At 41.7% G+C, this 21,664-nt stretch overlaps 1 protein-coding gene across 3 annotated transcripts in view; it reads left to right on the top strand.

Moving 5' to 3' along the window:
- Positions 1–21,664, top strand: part of HK1 (hexokinase 1) — a 123,096-nt gene that overhangs the window by 76,493 nt on the left and 24,939 nt on the right. For all 3 annotated transcript variants that reach the window (XM_074232426.1, XM_074232427.1, XM_074232428.1), the window contains 2 exons: positions 3,468–3,616; positions 13,847–13,966. In XM_074232426.1, coding sequence (XP_074088527.1) covers positions 3,468–3,616; positions 13,847–13,966 — 269 coding nt within the window. The remainder of the gene's footprint in view (positions 1–3,467; positions 3,617–13,846; positions 13,967–21,664) is intronic.

Raw genomic sequence — 21,664 nt, forward strand, 5'->3', positions numbered from 1 at the left:
TAAAAAAAACCCCCAAACAAACCAAAAAGCCCTGCCACAAAGAAATTTCCATATGTCTGTGGGAATCGGTTGTCATTTGAGAAGAGAGAATCCCAATAAGTGGGGCCATAAGGAAAGAATCTCCATCTCAACTATAGAATGAGAGTGGGATATTAGATATTAGATGACCTGGAAGACTCATTGCCTTGATAAACCTCTCTCTGTCGCTGTCTCTCTGTCTCTCTGTCTCTCTGTCTCTCTGTCTCTCTGTCTCTCTGTGTGTGTGTGTGTGTGTGAGTGAGAGAGAGAGAGAGAGAGAGAGAGAGAGAGAGAGAGAGAGAGAGACCATTCTTTATATCACTAGTGCTTAATAAATTGACAGACAAGGGGTCAGTGTTATCATCTCTAGCACATATATTGATTCTCAAATGAATCTTGGAATACAAAGAGATGGAGGGAGGTGAGAGTTCATTCTAAGCCTGGGGACCATCCTTTTAAAGGTATGGAGGTTAAAGATGGAATGCCAATTCAGAGAATAGCAAGTGAGCCATTTGAACTGGGACATAGCATTTTTGAAGGGAGCAGTAATATGGAGCCAGATTTTACTAGCCTGAATGGAATGTGTGGTTGATCCAAAACAGTAGCTCTTATCAGTCTGTCCATCAGCAAGCATTGTGCATTTGCTGTGTTCAGGACATCATCCTTAGGATTTTGGGGGAATACAAAGAAGTTCAAGATGCTGTCCCTACTTTGGAGGGGCTTCCAATTTGGAGATATAGCTATGTCAGAAAATAATTATTAATAGAAACTGAATGTAAGCTCCTGGAGGGCAGAATTACTTCATTCTTATTTTTGGTTTTCCAGTGCCTTATATAATGTATACTTAAATGTTTAGAAAGTTTCCAGTGGTCTGGCATAGGCAGTGATTTCAATGGGAAGGGAAGCTAGTCCAAACTAGAGAAAGACCAAGCAATTCACAGAATCTCAGACAGTTGCTATTTGGACTAACCTGTACTTACCCAAGAATGTCTATTAGATATCTCTGACCAGTAGTCATTCAGGTTTTTCTCCATGGGCTCCACTTGGGGAACCTCCCTCCTTCCAATATGTCCCCTTCCACTTTGGGGCCTTTTTCCTAGGCAGGAAGTCTGACATCTAGACCCCTTCACAACAGTGTACTCAAGGGCATCAGGCCATTGACCTGGCTTGGATTCCAGCTGTTTCTTCCCCAGGGGGAAGACTCAACATTTGTCTTTAATTGCTGAGCCACAGAGAGAGATTTTGATAATATTGCCAAACACTATTCCATTAAACAATTAAAACATATCACCTTCAAGAGATACCTGGGTTATGAGTCAGTAAGAACTTAAAATGAGGAAAGGGATGGTGCCATTGGAATATCATTCTAATAATGTGTACAGCTGCCATTTGTCAGTAGCTCCTTTCTTGGGTGTGTCCTCCACATTTATTTCACTCCATCAGGATATTTCGTTGCTCTCCTTGTTTGATTGGGTTTTTTTCCCTGGCCCAGGAAAATGTAAGCTTCTTGAAGGCAGTAACAGCTGTCTATTTGTAGTCCTTGGGTCTGGCTAGGGTCTGGCCCACAACAGGTGCATACTAAATGCCTGAGGAATCGAAAAGAATTTATCTTCCTGTCATACCAGTCTCTGCCTTTAAGAATGCACCTTGGGGCTATTCCCTTTAATTTAGGAAAAAAAAAACCAGATATCTTACTGTCTGATCTTGCTATCTCTTATAATTTTTGTTTCTTCCTTAAGGATATGATTTCTCTCTCATCACGCTCAATTTGGATCAATATACAACATGGAAACAAAATAAAGACTGACAGAGTGCTTTCTGTGGCGGGGGGGGAGTAAGATTGGGAGAAAAATTGTAAAACTCAAAACTCAAATAAAATCTTTAAAAAACATAAAATAAAAAAAAACCATACTCACTGGCTAAGTGAGAAGAGCCTGAAAAAAAAAGAATCACCTTGGGCAGCTAGGTGGTGCAGTGGATGGGCAGCTAGTGACATGGTGGATAGAGCACCAGCCCTAGAGTAAGGAGGACCTACGTTCAAATGTGAATTCAGACACTTAATAATTGCCTAGCTGTGTGACCTTGGGCAAGTCACTTAACCCTATTGCCTTAAATTTAAAGATATATATATATATATATATATATATATATATATATATATATATATAGAGAGAGAGAGAGAGAGAGAGAGAGAGAGAGAGAGAGAGAGAGAGAGAGAGAGAGAGAGAAATGTGCACCTTTTTGTTTTGACAGTACAACTGTGAAGAGTCCTGTAAACTAGGGGAAGCACAATCGCAGGTTTGGAGGTTATGGGGTTACCTATCTCAGATTGAATAGGTTCACATTGTCTTAAACAGGTGCAAAACCCTCACTTGAATGAATGGTGGAAAGTACTTTTTCTCCCTTATCAATTTAAAATGTCCTTCCTCTTTCCCTGCTTAATGAGCCAACATTTATCACAAAGAATTAGAAAAGAGAGAAGAAAATCAATTCCTCAAAACTCAGACATATTTACTGAGTAGGATAGTATATATAATTTCACACTCATAATATTTTGCTTTTGCAAATACAAGGTCTCTCATCAACTGATCTTGCTTCTGGGAGGTCAAATTTGGTCATTATAGTGACCTGTAATTCAGTTTCTTTTGAGTTCATTTCTAATACCTCTGTAATTCTAATGTTTTGTGACTATATTATCCCAGTTTCCAACACTTATTTCTTGGGTAACTTTAGGCAAAGAATATCCTTTCTTGATCTTAGTTGTATGATTTGTAAGGTGGAGATAATATAGTCTATGCTGCATCCTTCCTAGGGATCCCTTCTAGGACTGTGGTGAGGAACGAAATTTTCTTTTATTTTTAAAGTTTTGGCAGTGGGGTTAAGTGACTTCCCCAAGATCACACAGCTAGGCCAGGTTTGAACTCAGATCCTCCTGACTCCAGGGCTGATGCTCTATCCCCTGCGCCACTTAGCTGCCCCCCAGAACACAATTTTCAAAGCACAGTAGATCTATGTGGACCGACTCTGGGTTCTCAGAAGCTATGCCGGTAGAGCACCACCTTGGACAGCTCCTCCCAAAGGAATGACTGATTCGCATCCTTCTATCAGGGAGGGAAGAGGAACCCTTGACTGTGAGTCTGTTGTCAAGGAAACGGTAATAATAATAAGTGACATGTCAGTCATTCTTAAATGCCTGCAAAATGCTTCATCTTTAGTCCCGGCCTTCCTGATGTCTAGTCTAATGTGCTGTCTCGTGGCGCTGGAACAAAGAATGGGCTAGACTGGGTGGGAGGCAAGAAGAGAGCCTGGCCCAAACTCCTCAAATATTCTTTCTAGACAGGATGTCGCAAGAGCCTAGAACACCAGCAGAGGCTGTCCTGATGTGATGCATGGGAAGACGTTCTCTCAGGCCCGGACTCTGATATTTTACCTTTTATTTCCTTAAATAGAAAAAGGAGATTTTATCGCTCTGGATCTTGGTGGATCTTCCTTTCGAATTCTGCGAGTGCAAGTGTCTCATGAAAAAAATCAGACCGTTGAAATGGATTCTGAGGTTTATGAAACACCTGAGGGCATAATGATGGGCAGTGGATCCCAGGTGGGTAATCCCCCGTTTCTCCTCACGTGCCTCTGAACCCTTACAAAAAGGGGGAGGTTTTCAATGGATAAGCATTCATTTTCTTCTCCCACTCATTGAAAAAGAAAACAAGGGGTGGCTAGGTGACAGTGGATAGAGCACCGTCCCTGGAGTCAGGAGTTCAAATTTGACCTTGGGCAAGTCACTTAACCCCATTGCCTTGCAAAAACCAACCCCCCCCCCAAAAATAAAACAAAACCCTCACAATAAATATGCATAGTTTAGGAAAACAAATTCTCACCTTGACATTGTCCTGCTTCCTTCCCCTCCCCTCAGTTCTCCTTCTCTCCTCTCTTTCTTCTCAGTATGAATGTATCTGCATCTAGCTCCCTTTTCCCTGAGCTACTGTCCCTAACACTGGTCCCCTCCTCCACTGGATCTGTGTACTAGTACTTACCAGCAGTGAGTGATAGAGCTTATGTTTGGAACTGGTTTTACTCCAACACAGGCTAGACTGTGCCAGCTAGACACTCTTGGTCCTGCTGCAGAGCTCTCTTTCATCAGTCTCTACACTGGAATGCTATCTCAGATATTTTTGGCTGGACTCCATCCCCAGTGTCTGCAGTGTCCATCTCTGTCTGTTCCCTGGGCACATATGGGCTGGAAATAAGGCTCATTTGTGATTGTTTCCTTGGATTTCTTGATCAGGACTGTGTGTTTTCTTGATCTTTATGGAGTAATTGTAGAATAGAGTTTGACTTTACTTCTTGCTACTTCCACCATGTTGACTGATCTCCACCCATTCACTCTTTCTTTTTTTTTTTGCAAGGCAATGGAGTTAAGTAGCTTGCCCAAGGCCACACGGCTAGGTAATTATTAAGTGTCTGAGGCCAGATTTGAACTTGGGTACTCCTGACTCCAGGGCCGGTGCTCCATCCACTGCGCCACCTAGCCACCCCCACCCATTAACTTAACAATTTTTTCCAGTTATATGCAAAGGTAGTTTTCAACATTCATCCATTTACAAGTTTATGAATTCCATATTTTTCTATCAGCCTCACTTTTCCCTCCCCCCTCCCCATGGCAGTGAATAATCTGATAAAAGTTGCATATGTATAATTGTGTTGAACATATTTCTATATTAGTCATGTTGTGAGAGAAGAATTAAAACTGAGGGGGGGAAACCATGAGAAAGAAAAAAACATAAAAGAAGTTTTAAAAAGTGAATATAATATGCTTTGCTCTGCTTTCAGACTCCATAATGGGGAATTTTTTGCATTTGTTTTATGTTTTTCTGGATGTGGATATCATTTTCAAAAACAGGCCCCTCAGGGTTGTCTTTGATCTCTGAACTGCTGAGAGGAGCTGTGTCCATCATAGTTGATCATCTCGAAATGTTGCCATTAATGTGTGCAATGTTCTCCTGGTTCTGCTCACGTCATTCAATATCAACTCATGCAAGTCTTTCCATGCTTTTCTGAAGTCTGGCCACTCAGGATGTCTTAAGAACACTAGTACTCCATAACATTCATATACCATAAATCATTCAGCCAATCACTAATTGAATCTCATTCCCTCAATTTTCAATTCTTTGCCACTACAAAAAGAATTCCTACAAATGTTTTTGTGTATGTACCCATTAACTCCTAATGGTCAGCTTTCCATCATTAGTACCAGGGATATCTATGACAAGATCAATTCTTAGATATTCAGGTCTGATAACTTCCAAAATACACCCCCCCCATAACCTTGCAGTTTATCTGAATGAGTCAGATTTGCAGAGATCCTGTAATGCTTCCAGAAATTAGAACTAAGTAATAGGTCATACATATTTATTAATATGATGAATACTTAAATGTGCTGGGGGATGGGGATACAATCAATGATTTCTGTCCTTAAGCACTTACATTGTCTTGGGGAAAAGATATTTGCATATAAAATGTGTATAAAATAAATATTAAGTAATTTTAGGGGGAATAGAGAGCTGGGAAGGGTGATGCTAGAAACTAGGAGGTATTAGGAAAGGCTTCATTTAGGAGGAGGTGATGATTGAGCTGAGCTTTTTGGGAAAATAGGAATTTTAGAAAATCTTGTGGTGAAACATAGTCTGTCATTCCACTCAGGGTCTGAGTAGGAATTAGGTTTATCCAGATTATTGCTAGTTGAAGCCACCCTCTTTGTAAGCAAGTGAAAGCTTAGCCCTTTGTTGAGTCAGGGTGGGTGTGTTAAGGGAATAATGTGTACCTTATAGGGAGAGGCATAGGTTCTTTTCATTATCTTAGGAGCCTTCATTATCGAGGTACAAGGTAGGACCCACTTGCATTTGGTGGCCTCTCGGATTATCTGATGGGAATGTTCCTCCTATAGATATTTTCACAAAAATGGTCTGTTCCCTGCCATCCTCTGTCACCACCCTCCATATATACCCTACCCTTCCTCTTCAGCTTCACTCATCAGAAGATGCTGAGAAAAACCTTACAATGAGAATTCTAAAAATGAACAGAGCAGCTATGGACAAGGAATACGTTTCCTGAGACTGGAGGTCTGTAAGCAGAAGATTGTAAGCTGCCTGGGATGTTGTAAATAGGAGAGAGGTTCACATGGATAATCTGAAGGTGATTTGTCTTCTGGCTCTCAGACTTGGTAGCCACCTTTGCCATCATTCCTGTCTGACTGCCAAAGTTATTAGTGTTTCATATCTCCAGGTCTTATTAGGTCTTTGACACTCGACAAACACTTGATGAAAGGGTGGGAGCAGGGCACTGTCATGGGTAAGTCTCCTAAGGGAGACCCTTGAAAGTTAGAGGATCAGGACGGCTAGGTGGTACAGTGGATAGAGCACTGGCCCTGGAGTCAGGAGGACCTGAGTTCAAATGTGACCTCAGACACTTAATAATTATCTAGCTGTGTGGCAAAAGAAAGACAGAGGATCACATGTTCAGAACTGAGAGGGAAAGACCTCAGAGGTCACCATGCTTAATCTTCTCATTTTACAGATAAGTAGACTGAGACCCAGGGAGGTTTGTGGACCTGCCCAATGGGGTCACATAGATAGTTAGAATCCAAAGTAGTCTTTGAACTGAAGTGGTCCTATTCTAAAACCACACTGCTTCTCAGTCACACACTAGCCTCCCTTCAAGGGAAAACAGAGTGTATCCAGGCTCTTAGGAGTTCGGCATCCTCCACCTTGGCCTATATGACCTCTGTATCTAGGTCTAAGGTGGAGGGATCTTCCATAGAAAGGATACTGGCCTTTGACAGGGAGACCAGATGACCTCAGATCCTATCAGAAGGAAGCAGAAAATCGGAAATCCTGTCCCCTGGGCAGCAGTGGGTGGAGTGTCTCCGGCTTGTTTTTCTGGTCAAGATCGATCCAGATTGAATTAGCCTTCCAGTCAATCTGTTCCAGAGCACTTCCTAGTCCATTAGGGTATCTAGTTTCCATTCTGAAAAGCCTTGAAGCTTCTCATGTGGCTTTGACCTTGGCTGGGCAGAAGAACCATCCTGGCTCCTCCAGTTCAAGGCTGTTCTGATGACTCATAAGCTCTGTCCACAATACATTATCAGACCCTGCTCGGGTGTTTGCTTGGGGGAGGCAGGGGAAGCAATGAGACATGTCTGCATTCTACAAAAACCCGACTCCTTGTCCCTGAGGGGAGCTCCAAACAGGGCTGGAAAGTCCACGATCTAGACTGTCCTGCTGTCCTCCACCCTAATAGGTCATAGGATCGTAGACTCAGAGCTGAAAGGGATCCACCTCAGAGGCCATTAAAGTCAACCCTTCATTTTACTGGGGAAGAAACTGAGGTCCAGAGAGGAGACCCCTCTTATTGGATTTCTGTTGGCAAAAATAAATAATGCTCTTCCCTCCTGACCCATTTCAGAAGAGTTTTAAGGATAAAAATAAGCAGCCTAATCATTTGAGGCCTTATTCTCACGGTAGTGTGATGTAGTAGAAAGAGTTAGTTTGGGCGTCTGTGCCTGCCTTTGCTATTTACTAAACAGTCTCTGTGGTTTTGAAGTGAAGAAGTTACTTCTTTTCCAGTCCCAGTTTTGTTCTGTCAGCAAACATTAAGTGCTTACTATAAGCCAGTTACTGTGGTAAGTACTGGAACACAGATAAAGAAAAACCAGTTCCTGCCCTCAGAAAGCTTCTGTTCTAATGGAACAGGTAACATGCAAATGATTACTTAGATCTAGTAACCTCAGAGAGGAAGGCACCAGCAGTCGGGGGGATCAGGAAAGGCCTCCAGCAGAAAGTGGGATTTGAACTGAGCTTTGAAGGAAGCCAGGAAGCTTTAAAAGCGAGATGGAGGACTTTATAATTTGATCCCAAAGGTAACAGGGAGCCCCTGGAGTTTGTTGAGTAATGGGGCGACATGGACAGATGTAGGAAATTGAACCATTGTGTGAAGAATGGATTGGAGTGGGGAGGGTACTCAAGGAGAAGGTGGTAGTCCAGTTGAGGAGGGCTCAAAGCTGTTCTCTGAAGAGTCCTCCTAGCTGAAAATCTAGGTTCTTATGATTCTGTTGGGGAAATAAATGTGGGACTTCTCAGAGAGCTCTGAAGTACAAATGCAAGGTAATGAAATGATTATCCTAACTATAAAGAGTTCCATGAAAAAATTATAAAGAAGAGTTCCATGAAACAACCATTGGAAGGAAATCATCTCTCATTGGCTCCTTTACCTAATTGATCCCTTTGATTCTGACCCATATAAAGACAACTTGGGACATGATTTCTTTTTTTCTTTTAAAGATTTTATTTATTTTGAGTTTCACAATTTTCCCCCTGATCTTACTCCTTTCCTCCCACCCCCCACAGAAGGCAATTTACCAGTCTTTACATTGTTTCCATGGTAAACATTGATCCAAACTGAATGTGATGAGAGAGAAATCACATCCTTATGGAAGAAACATAAATTATAAGAGATAGCAAGATCAGACAAGAAGATAGCAGTTTTTTCCCTAAATTAAAGGTATTAGTCCTTGGTCTTTATTCAAACTCCACAGTTCTTTCTCTGGATACAGGTGGCTTTCTCTATTGCAGACAGCCTCAAATTGTCCCTGGTTGTTGTACTGATGGAATGAGCGAGTCCATCAAGGTTGATCAGCACCCCCATGTTGCTGTTAGGGTGTACAGTGTTTTTCTAGTTCTGCTCATCTCACTCAGCATGGGTTCATGCAAATCCCTCCAGAATTCCCTGAATTCCCATCCCTCCTGGTTTCTAATAGAACAATAGTGTTCCATGACATACATAGACCACAGTTTGCTAAGCCATTCCCCAATTGAAGGACATTTACCTAATTTCCAGTTTTTTACCACCACAATCAGGGCTGCTATTAATATTTTTGTACAAGTGATGTTTTTACCCTTTTTCATCATCTCTTCAGGATATAGACCAAGTAGTGGTAGCTGGATCAAAGGGTATGCTCATTTTTGTTGCCTTTTGGGTGTAGTTCCAAATTTCTCTCCAGAAAGGTTGGATGAGTTCACAGCTCCTTCTCCTCTCCTTCTGAGAATGTGCATTTTTCCCCCTCCTGATCCCTCCTAGCACCCCTTTATCTTGATATCTCATGGCTATCACAACCCTAATCTCAGGGGCCTGAGGTCTCCATGACCTAACTAAGCCACTTGGCTTGGGTAGATCAAAAACCAAGGCTGGAGAGAATACCTGAGATCAGCACCCCTTCTTCTGCACATTCAGTTCACCCCCCCCCCCATCCTTGATGGGTCATTTTGCTGTATTTCCTCCTGAGAATCTTCTGCTGTGATTAAGGAGAAAGATCCTTGAATTTAGAGTCATTTATTGAATTCTAGCTTTGCCACTTCCTGGCTAAATTTATCCTAGTCTAAGCCCCTTTACCTCCCTAGGCCTCCACTCCCTTATCTGTAAAATGAGAATTTTGAATTTGATGCCCTTCCATTGTTAAATGTCCTGTCAAATGAGAAAATTTTAACATGTTGACTGCAGGCAAGTTCCCTTCCCCCCTCTCATGATCCTCCTTTGTTCCACCCATCTCCAGGTGCTTACTGAATTCTGGCTTTCTCCTGAAGATGCCACACCTCTTGGCCCCTCTCCAAGCCTGGCAGCTCACACCCTACACTCTCTGACACAGAAAGATGGGCGGGGAGGTTGGCACACTCCTTGTTTCCCTGCCACCATCACTCTGTAACTACCTCTTCTCCATCCTGTCCTGATTTGGGCTGCTATTCCTAAGAATCTCCAGATCTCCCTCTCCTTCTGAATAAACCCTCTACCTGACTCTGGCTCTCTATTTGTTCCAATCCCATTCAGTCTCCTAGCCTCCTATTCCCTTCATCTCTTCAACTCCAGGCTGCCTCATTCCTTGGAGCTCACTACTGTGGCTTGGCTGAATTTGCTCCAGGAGACAGAGTTCTTCTTTGCTAGTCCTGTCCTGACCTGTTGAAACTGGACCAGTTTCTTCTCTATGTAGGCAGCCTGCGGTCATCTTGCTGTTTGTTTTCCTAAGAACATGATTTCCCATCTGGTTCAAGCACTGGATTCCCTGTTCATTTTTCTTTTTGCTCTTAATGTCTCTGGGTTTGCCAACATTTTTATATAACAGGTATCCCTCACTCGTCACATACTCACCTAGTCCATTTTCTCCATCCCTGAAAGTCATTAATTGTCTGAAAGGAGCATCTCCTCCAGCTTCTGCTTGTGAAGGTGATTCCTGAAATGCAGTGTGGGACAGAATGTTTATTATTAAATTTTAGCTCAACTAGGGAGGAGAGCGCTGACCCCAGAGAACCTGGTTCAGGTTTGGCTTTGGTCATCTCCTGTCTGAGTGACCCTGCATAAGTCACTTCACTCAGGGCCCCATGAAACACACTCAAGCTTCTGAGAAGGCGCCGACGACTCTGAGGAGGGGGTGGTTCACAGCACCATGTCTATCCTTCAGTTCAGAGAGGTTAGTTGACTTCTCTAAGGTCACACAGTGAGTGACAAAGGCAGGTTAGTTCCAGGGTGACCTGACTTTATTTGTTATCAAACCCTGTGCTGTGTGAGATGGAGATAAATAAGATGCACTCCCTATCTTTGAGGTGCTTTTGGGAAAAAGGAAATAGCATTTACTAAGGGAGCTTCTCAACTCCACTGAGATATAGGTGATATTATGATCTCCATTTTTACTAAGATAGAGGTTAAGGGACTGGTCCAGGGTCATGCAGCTATTTAGGTGAGATTTGAGCTTAGCCCAGCGCTCTTTGCATTGTGCTGCCTCCCAAGTCATGTCAGACTTTTTTTTAAAGCATCTCTTCTGTTCCAAAGTGACCACTGGAGTTACAGATTTCCCTGTCTTCAGAAGCTTAAATTCCAATAGAGGGATATGATAGAGACAGCCAGGAGAAGGGAGTTATGGAAGCATGCAGCCAAGGCCAGGAGGACCATCCAGAAACATACATTTTGTATCAATTACTTTGCTTAAATGCATTAGAAAGGTAGAGAGTACTACATTAAGTTGAGAGGAGGGGGTCAATAGGGGCTCTGTCAGTTTGGGAGTCTTTATTTGACTTAGTCCAGGAGTCCAGGTCCCATAATCTACTTCTTAAATGTCTTCCTATTCAGCAAGTTTCTTTGATAAAAGACTTTTTTCTCAAGAGAGAAGTGAATAAAATTTATGAGAACATGAACCATTATTCAAATGATAAATGGTCGAAATAAATGAACATGCAGTTTTCAGTTGAAGGAATCAAAGATATGTACAATCATATAAAAATACTGTAAAACATTATTGATTAGAGAGTTGCAAATTAAAACAACATTGAGGTACCATCTCACATTTGTCAGATTGGCTAATATGACAGAAAAGGGAAGTGACAAATGTTGATAGGAATTTGGGGAAAATGGGAAACTAATGCACAGTTGGTGGAGTTGTGAACTGATCTAACTATTTTGAAACTATGTGCAAAGGACAATCAAACTGTGCATACCCTTTGATCCAGCAATATCACTACTAGGTTTGTATCCCAAAAAGATTTCAAAAAGTGGAGAGGGGTGGGGTGGAGGACCGATGTGTATGAAAATATTTATAACAGCTCCTTTTGTGGTTGCTAAGAATTGGAAATTGAGGGGATGGCCATCAACTGAGGAATGGCTGAACAAGTTGTGCTATACAGTTGTAATGGAATATGATTTTGCTCTAAGAAATGATGAACAGGTGAATTTCAGAAAAACCTGGAAAGACATGAACTGATGCAGAGTGAAGCAAGTAGAACCAAAGAACACTGTATACAGTGGCAGCAACGTTGAATAAGGATTAGCTATGTAAGACTTAGCTACTTCCAAGTATCTTTGCAGGTTCTGACTTCTGAGACCTAGCCATCCACAGAGAAGAAGGTGGTGGGCACTCTCTGTGTGCAATTTTATAGAACCCAGAATAAGGAAGGCAGATATTTATTTGCTCTGGAGTTGGAAGGGACCCCAGAGGTCATCTAGGTCAAAGGATCATAAACTGTGTGCATGTTCAGGAATAATTTTTTGGGGGGATCTATAAATTTTTTTCAGGAAAAATACATCTTTATTTTCACTAATGGGGGGAGGGGAAGACCAACAGAGAAAGACATTTCCTTCAATTATAATGGAAACAATTATTTTGAGGGAGGGATCCAAAGATGTCACCAGACTGCCAAAAAGGTCCATGATACAAAAGGTTAAGAATTCCAGCTTTATTCCACACCTTCCATTTTTACAGATGAGGAAACTGAGGCCTGGAAAAGCTGAGTAACTTGACCCGGTTCACATGAGAACCACAATTTGAACCCAGATACTCAGATGCCAAAGTGGAGTTCTTTTCAGTTTACTGCCTCTTTTGACTTCATTTGTCTTCAGATCTCTCTTCTGTAAAATGGGAATCATAGCAGTTATTTCTTCGTGGGACCGCTGAAAGATGGAAGGGATAGGATGTGTGCAGGATGTACCACCCTTATTCTTCAGTGGACCAGATGAATGCTTTTCCCACCCAAGTTTTCCCATATGCAGTGGCATGCTATTCCCCTGTACTGGAATGGATTTCCTAATAGGTTTTAGATCAGTCTGAAATGTAGGTCAAGAGAAGCTTATCCAGGCTTGCAGAGGGGATGATGAGTCATATCACTCTCTTATTCCTGAACATTTGATTTAGCCCCCAAAGATACAGCAGACTCTGAGAAAGGCACATTGCTGTAAATTATAATGAACCAGCTTCTCTGTTGTGATGGGCAAGTCTAAAATCAGGGATTTGACACAAAGCTGACTTTAGGCTGGTGGTGGAGGGGAGGATATTAGAGAATGTTCCTCGTTGAGACATGCTGCTCAGCTAAGGGCCCAGCCCCTGGGGCTGGAGGTAGCAGCTGTCGGATCAAATGTGTGAGTGTATTGTCCCTGTTCCTTCTGTTACTTCTCCAGGGTTGCCTTCATAAGGGGCCCTGCTGGTGCACTGTCAGCCTTCAAAAGCCAGTGGGTTTTCATCGAGTAAAAATCCCAGGCAGGCTGGTATTTTTTTCTGAAAGATGAAGTTATTGATGGTGCTTTGAAATTGGCTTCTCTTTTAGTGGCGATTCACAATGTATATGGGTCTTGGTTTGTCAAGCAGTGCTATCTTATATTCACTGGGGAGAAATGGTTGGAGCAGAGCCTCAGACAGAGAAAGAGCAGAAGAAGAAAGGATGTTTAGTCTTGAGAAGAAAAGCTTCAGGGGTCTGTGATAGTTACTTTGTGGTATCTGAAGAACCAGCACAGGGAGGAGGTTTTACCTGAACCCAGAGGTCAAAACCAAGAATGATGAATTGGTAGAGTCCAATCATGGGTTGATGTCAGGAGAAACTTCCTAAACTCCAGAACAGTACAAATGTAGAAGGAGCTGCAGGAGCAAAAGAATCATAGCAACTTTGAACTTCAGACTTGGAAGGGAAGAGAGGGTCCATGTAGTCCAACCCAAACCCCAAAAGAACACTCACTAATCCACTATAACCTTAGAATCAAGTGCTCATTCAGTATCATGATAGGGTTCCCTTGGTTTCCCAAGTAGTCCATTCGTTCTCCTTTTGAACAGCTCTCATTTTAAGAAGCTTTTCCTTCCCTCAAGGCTAAACTGTTTCCCCTGCAACTGTTCCCCTTTTTAGTAACAGCCATTGGAAAGTAGAAAGTCTCTGGAGAGCAGGCGTTTTTCCTCTCAGTTTGGAGAGTGCCATATTCTCCCATTTTCACTTTGAACAGCTGGTCATCTTTTCCCCTCTGTTTCTTCTAGCTTTTTGATCATGTTGCTGAATGCCTGGGTGACTTCATGGAGAAAAAGGATATCAAAGATAAGAATTTACCTGTTGGATTTACCTTTTCCTTCCCCTGCCGACAGAAGAAAATCGATGAGGTAAGAAAGTCCTAGAACTCCATGGCTGCCTGGTCCATTTTTCCTGATTGTGTCCATGAGGAAAGGTCCTGGGAGGTTAGCTGGAGAGTCAGTGATGGAATCCATAATGGAGAGACGATGATATGCATTCTGTGACTGAAGGTCCTTCCTGGAGAATATGTGATTGGGAGTCTTTGATCCACATTCTGTGACTGATAATCCATGATGGAGGATCCATGTAGAGTTCCCATTAAAGGAAGTATACATATTTATTCTGCAAAAATAAATGTGTGACTGAATTCTACCTACTCTGACTTGATTTTTACCCAAGTTATTTTAATTATTACTATATTTTAGGAGAGGAGTGTAAAACTCCTTGTGTCCTGGTGGTAGAGGGGGAAGTTTACAAAATTTGTCCAAATAAAGGTAAACATAGTTGGGCTTGAGATGAACCCAACAGGGTGAAAGAAGGGCTGGATCTTACTGGATCAAGGTAGGAGTCTTTTCTTCCTGTGTCATTTTTTTTTTTTTTGTGATTGATCTGGGCTTCAGTAGGAAGGTAGCTTGGGGGTGAGGGGATATTTTTATTCTTTCTTTTTTCTTGACCATTCTATACCTTCTATTTCCAAAATACCTGTGGACACAGCCTCCCTGTATACGTTTGCATAAGTCCACAACATGTAATTATACATGAATGCACATACACACATGTGAATATGCATCTTATAAGTATAAATGCAATGAATATTCTCTAATATTTATCCTACATATGACATTATTATATTAATTTTGTGGTTGATATTAATAATAGTAACAATAATAATAGAGAAATAGCACAAGAAGACCTGTTGCAGATAAGAAGACCTGGTTTCCAAGACCTGACTCTGACATAATAAATTGGGTGATGCTGAACAGGTCTCTTAACTTGTCTTCCATCTGGAGACATTTCCTTATAGGTTATAGCAGTTGCTGATCTGGGTCAATGAAAGGGGTTTCTATATTATGAATTTTCAGGGTCAGACCAAAATAGTTAAAAATATGCTATTGTTATTGTGGTGGAAGTAAAGCTCATTTTAAAAAATCTCTTCAGGTCACTTAGCATACCATCTTCCAGGCCCCTATTTTAAGCCTTACCTTCATTTTGAGAAGTTTATGTAGCAGCAATAAGACAGGGACTGAATTCGGTATTTATAACTCTGGTATTTTAACTATGTGGTTCTGGACAATTCATTTCATGTTCCTGAAACTCATTTTGTCCCTCCATGGAGTTGGGATGATGGTGACTGACTCCCTCATTAAAAGCTATAAAATCTCACTTTTAAAACCTCAGTTTTAACTGTCTCCTCATATATATATACCTCCCTCCCCCAATACAGGACTGCTTATAGTGGGCAGAGGGATTTATTATTTTTGCATTTATTCCCTAGAATGGAGTCATTTTGGGGAGTGGGAGGGTGGAGGATGAAACTGAGTTTCGACTCTTGAGTGAAAGCCCTCAGTTCATGAAGAGATGCTCTTCGGGCTCCCCATCTCCTAGAAGTTTGAGAAGGGAGGAGTACTGGATCTGAAATAAGACCATCTGGGTTGGAATACAACAGCTCTACAAGAGGTGTGACCTTGGGCAGGTTACTTTCCATGACTCAAATGTCCTTATCTGTAAAATGGACATAATAATAATCAGCATAGTTGGAGTGAGAGCCAATAATGTTCACAGGTATGAAATTACGCAGCAACTCTCCTTGTTAGAATGTAAGCTCTCTGAGCTTAGAAATCATGTTTTCATGTTTTTTTCTAATCACAGTGCTCACCTAATCTAGAAAATACTTCTTTGTTGCAAAATCTAATATCATTATTTAAATAATATCAGCTATTATCAATATTTAAATGACCATGAATTGCTGAGAGGTTTGTGTTTGGGCCACATAGCAAGAAGAGAGGGAGGTGTCCATAAGCCAAGGTTCAAAGACTCAAAAGGAACCAGTTCTAGAAGTGGGAGAACTGTTGGAAACTAGCTAAAAATCTGAAATCCAAAGAAGCAACTTGTATTAGAGGATAGAAGAATGGGAATAGGGAGGCACAGTGGTCCATTGAAGCAACAGAATTGGAACCCTAGAGAGGAATCACTTTCCTGTGCAAAATGGAATGATGGGGATAGGTCCAGTCAGGAGGAGAGGACATGGCCAGCTCTGCCACTTATTACTTATGGGATCTTGGGCACCATTCTGAGCCTCACTCGGACACCTCTCTGAACCTCAGTTTCCTCCTTTGTAAAATGAAGTGCTTGGACTAGATGTTCTCTCGAAAGTTATGAATTCTGTGCTAGGCTCAAGGATTGGCCACAGATGGAGTTAAAAACAAAATCCGGTGGTTGGCAACCCTCTGCCAGGCAGTTGTGTGCTGATCCTTCATGATGAAGCACAGAGCTGGCTCTGTGCAAGGCTATAGAATAATCCCTGCCCTCTAGGAATTTACATTCTACTAGGAAGAGATAACATGTATACAGCTCAGTAAGCAAATATAATTTGATTAGAGGGAGAGTATTAACCACTGAAAGGCATCAGGAAGGAAGTGACTGTTGGCAGAGTATATATCTAGCTGGAACACAACAGACTGCTTCCACAGACTGGTTAAACCCAATATCCATTATCACTTCTGATGAGTTAAATGATACCTTTTCTTAAAATAATGCTGAGTGACAACACCTTGCAAAAAAAAAAATGATTGGTGTGGCCTTGGGCAAGCCACTTAACCCCATTGCCTTGCAAAAAAACAAACAAACCTAAAAAAACTTGTCAAATTGTCAAAAAAATGATTGGTAGAAACTTCCATCATATGTAATTGGAAAATAAATAAAATATTGATATTAAAAAATAATACTGAGTGAGCATCTCTAGGGAATTCCTGGGCAGAAAAACAGAAAACTTTACAGCAGGGGGTGGGGAATCTTTTGTTCTGCTAAGGGTCAAAACTTAAAAGTTAGCCTGCTATTATTTGGTCAAACATTTAATTAATTCACCCTTAAAAAGCTTCTAGATTGGGGGCAGCTAGGTAGTGCAGTAGTTAGAGCACCAACTCTGGAGTCAGGAGGACTTGAATTCAAATTGGCCTCAGACCCTTAATAATTACCTAGCTGTGTGACCTTGGGCAAGTCATTTAACCCCATTGTCTTGCAAAAACCAAAAAACAAAAGCTTCTAGATTTATTGAATTTTGAGTCCTACCTGTGTTGGGGCAGCACCAGACCAGTTGGATGGTTCTTGCCCTGCTATAGAGGCACAGGTGGCATTTTATATTCCATTTATGCCAGGGAAGGATAGAACTTCAGAAGAGAGGGACAGATATGAGAAGCAAGCATGTAGTTGTTAATAAAATGGTATTGGAGAAAAACATTGAGATTTTTAGGCCAGAGTTGGAGTTTTAGGAATGTTGGGCTCTTTCCCAAGGATAGAGTGTAATTAAATGGGGGCTGGAAAGCAGAAAGATTTGCACATTTGATTAAGAGAATTCTACCCTGAAATTGGAGGGGATGGCAGAAAGCTGCCCACGTACATCTGCTAAGCCAGATGTCACCTGAAGATTAGCCATGGAGAAGCCTAGTGATTGGTAGGAGAAAGAGTCTCCAAAGTGTGGCGATAATGTTTCATTTTTGTCTTGGCACCCTGAGCACCCTGGTCAGTGCCTGAGACATCCTTCAAACTGATCACTTGCTTGATATTTGACATCCTCAATTTTGAGAGAATGAATTTCAGAGAATTCAGAGAAACAGGGTCCTCTGGTCCAAGATTGTGGAGAGGCAGGGCTCCGCTCAGGAGGGATGGTACCATTCTCAGAAACTCAGACCACAGCGATTAGAGTGAAAGGGAAAAGGAGGCATTGTGTCTACTTGAGAGCTGTCCAACCTGGTGGACCCCCTACACCCCTGAGTGAAAATGTGCTTGGGAAATATTCAATAGAGTAAATAAAAATCTATAGAAAATTCTTGTGTTCAGTTGTGTCTGACTTTTCAGGATCCCATTTTGGGACTTTTTTTGAAAAGACATTGAAGAGGTTTGTCATTCCTTTTCTAGGTCATTTTACAGATGAGAAAACGGAGGCAGACAAAGTGAAGTGACTTGCCTAGGGTCACACGGCTAGTTGCTGTCTGAGGCCAGAATGGACTTGGGTCTTCTTGACTCCAGGTCCAGTGTTCCTTTCATTGAGCTGTATAGCTGCCCAAAAGAAAATAAAATAGATAATGTAGTTTATGGGGTTTTTAAAGTTCATCTGAGGTCCTGTTTCTATTAGAGTTTGACACCCTTGGTCTTGTTAGATCATAGATCTCAAGTTCCATCTTAGATTTTTTTAAGACACATTTAAAAGCTGGAAACTAAAATTTGGATTGGTGGAAGATGGAGACAAAAGAGGGTCTTGGTCCATAAATAGAGTCAAAACAGCAGGAGCCTGGGAGACGTGAAGGCTGGAATTGATGCTTCATTAGCAGGGAGAGAGGGAGAGGGAGAGGGAGATAGATAGAGACAGACAGACAGAGAGAGACAGAGAGAGACACACACACACATGCACAGAGACAGAGAGAGAGAGAGATAGACAGAGATGGACAGAGAGACAAAGACAGATAGACAGAGGCAGAGAGGCAGAGGCAGAGAGAGACAGCGATGGACAGAGACAGAGAAAGATAGACAGAGACAGAGAGAGACAGAGATGGACACACAGAGACAGACAGTTAAAGAGACAGTGATAGAGAGAGACAGATAGACACAGACAAAGAGACAGACACAGGACAGACAGAGACAGAGTGAGAACGAGTGCAAGGGAGAGAAGGAGAGAGAGAGAGAGAGAGAGAGAGAGAGAGAGAGGAGGTGGGGGTGGGCAGGGGCAGGAACAGAGAGAGAGGGAGGAAGGAGGAGAGAAAGGAGAGAGATGAGAGAGGGGGAATCCAGGCTCATAATGACACCAGGAGGGTGACAGGTGACAGGGGAAGGTAGAACTAAGCTACTCGACCTAATTTTTCTTGTGCCTTCTCTACTTCATCTCCAGAAGATCTTTTTCCCCAGTCACAGCAAGTCATGGAAGAGGCTGTATCGAATCTCAGCCACTTAATTGATATGGGGGGAAGTGAAGATGAATTTTTACTTATCTGAGCCCTGTGCGAAGAGATGAAGCTACAGAGACAAAAAGGAAACCATTCCAACACTTAGGGAGTTTACTTTCTAATAAGGGAGACAAGCCATCTACCTACCTAAACATACATAAGACAATTGGGACTGGACCTTTGTTTTGGTTGGAATTGAGTCCTCCTAGGTGAGGAAACTCCCTCCAACAAAGCATATAGGTACCAAACTTATTGTCGTAAGAGAATTCCTGAGAGCATTGCAGTCAGGCGGCCAGCATGTGTTAAGGCAGGATTTGAACCCTCCCCTTCTTGAGTTAGGAAGACCTGAATTGAAGTCCAGTCTCAGACAGCACCTGACAGGGAAGTCTTGGGAATAAAATGAGATAACAAATGCACTTTGTGATCTTTGGGGCCTTGTATATGGATACGTAATAGTAGCGAGGTGTTGTGGAGACTAAGAATGCTTTCCTTGAAGTTTTGGGAGACCCGAGTTCATATCCTGCCTGAGATATTAGCTAATTTAGTGACCTGGAACAGGTCACTTAATTTCTGCCTCGGTTTCCTCATCTGCATATTGGGGAAAATAATACCACCTAAGGTTGTTGTGAGAATCAAATAAGATCATTGCAAAGCATTTAACAGAGTGCCTGGAGCGCAGTAGATGTTATATACTATTATTATTATTAAAACTTTTTTATTCTATTATTTCCAGTTCCAAGACCAGCTCTATATATCCACCACACTAAGCTGCTCCCAGATCCATATTTTATAAAATCTATAAAAATAAATATAAGATAATTAGGGGGCAGAAAATGTTAGGGACATTGAGCTTAGAAGGAAATGAGGGATATTAAGGAAGATGTAACCAAGTGCCCCAGAAATGGGGCACAGTCAGAGCAAAGCCTTGGAAATGGAAAATGCTGTATCATAGATAAAAAAAAATGAGAAGGTCACTTCGGTGAAGTGGTAAAGAAACCTTTGAATGATGGACACAAATGGATTTATGTACCAAGTGGAACAATCTCCAGATTGGGAAATAGAGAATAAAAGTTACCAAGAGGGAGTCGAAATCTAGAAGTGAGGAAGCAGTGTTAGGAAGCATGTTTGTTTGGAGGAGGTTGGGGTGGATTCTGGATTGGGATTTAATTACCATAGGGAAGTTTCCGGGACTACCTTTCACCAATGTGGATCACCAATATACAGGCTCCCAATCCAATATTCCCTCCATTACACTATACTCTTTGGACATTTGGGGGAGGAAGATGGGGAGCTGGGGGTCCATGTAGCCCTAGAGGAGGAACTGTGGTCTCTGGAGGCACCTTGAAGGACTGGACTCCACCGCAGTTTCCTGATGTGAGACAGAGCCAACACACAGTTATCCTGGCTCTTTATTTCTAATCATTTTTTCAGAGTAAAAATACTGTCAGCTCATAATTGCATGTTCTTGCAAGATCCCAAGGGTCAGAATCACAGATTGTTAATTTAATTCTATTAATCACCTAAGGTGGTCCAGGAACCAGACTAGGTGTTGGGGGTCTTTCCTTTTCCATCTTTCCATCCCTTTGGGATTATCCCTCCTACACATGAAGCTCCACATCAGGAATGAGAGCCAGTGGTGAGAACAACAGCTGATATATGCAGCACCCACTGATCTGCTGTACGACCCTGGGCCAGTGTCTTTAAGGTTCAGTGCTGCTGATGTCTTGTGTTCCCTACACCACAATCATTTCCCCATGCAAGCCTCCTGCAACCCCTACCCAGAGAGAAAAACAGTTAAGGAAGATAAATGGACATAACTGACATCAGACATGAGTCTGATAGGGCAGGCAGCATTATGTACTGGTAGACCCTCACCTCCTTACAGAGAGGAGAGAAATGTTTTGTTATATGTTCTCTGGAATTAATTGGTCATTGGTGTGAATCTGAATTCAGCAGGCTTGTAGTGTTGTCTTCATTGACTGCATTATACATAGTATGTATTGCATAATTATTGTATATTGTCTAGATTATTTATTGTTTATATATAGTATGCTGTGCCTATTGAACCTATAGTGGGTGTGTCGTCTCCATTATGTATTTTGTGAATATATTGTGTATATTGTATATAAATTGTGTGTATTATCTTTGTGGTGTATATTATATATATATTGTGTGTTGTCTAGTTTGCGTACACTTTACATGCATTGTGTGTTGTCTGTGTTGCGTATAGTGCACATGTATTGTGTGTTGTCTAGTTTGTGTATACTTTACATGTTGTGTATTGTCTGTTGCATATAATGTACACGTGTTGTGTGTTGTCTAGTTTGTGTATACTTTACATGTGTTGGGTGTCACCTGTGTTGCATATAGTGCACCTGTATTGTGTGTTGTCTTGTTTGTGTATACTTTACATGGGTTGGGTGTCGCCTTTGTTGCATATAGTGCACATGTATTGTGCATGTTGAATATATTTTGCCTGACCTTCTAGTCCTCTTCTCTTGACTTCCCATCTGCTGCTACAATTCTTCCCCTATTTCTATGTGTTCCTCCTATTTGGCATTTCTCTTGTTTTTAATGATTTGGAAATTTTTTGTGGTTCTTGCTGGATTGCGTTTCTTCTTTTGAAATCAC

This window comes from Macrotis lagotis, chromosome 4 (assembly GCF_037893015.1).
Source record: "Macrotis lagotis isolate mMagLag1 chromosome 4, bilby.v1.9.chrom.fasta, whole genome shotgun sequence".
In the NCBI taxonomy this organism is placed as follows: domain Eukaryota; kingdom Metazoa; phylum Chordata; class Mammalia; order Peramelemorphia; family Peramelidae; genus Macrotis; species Macrotis lagotis.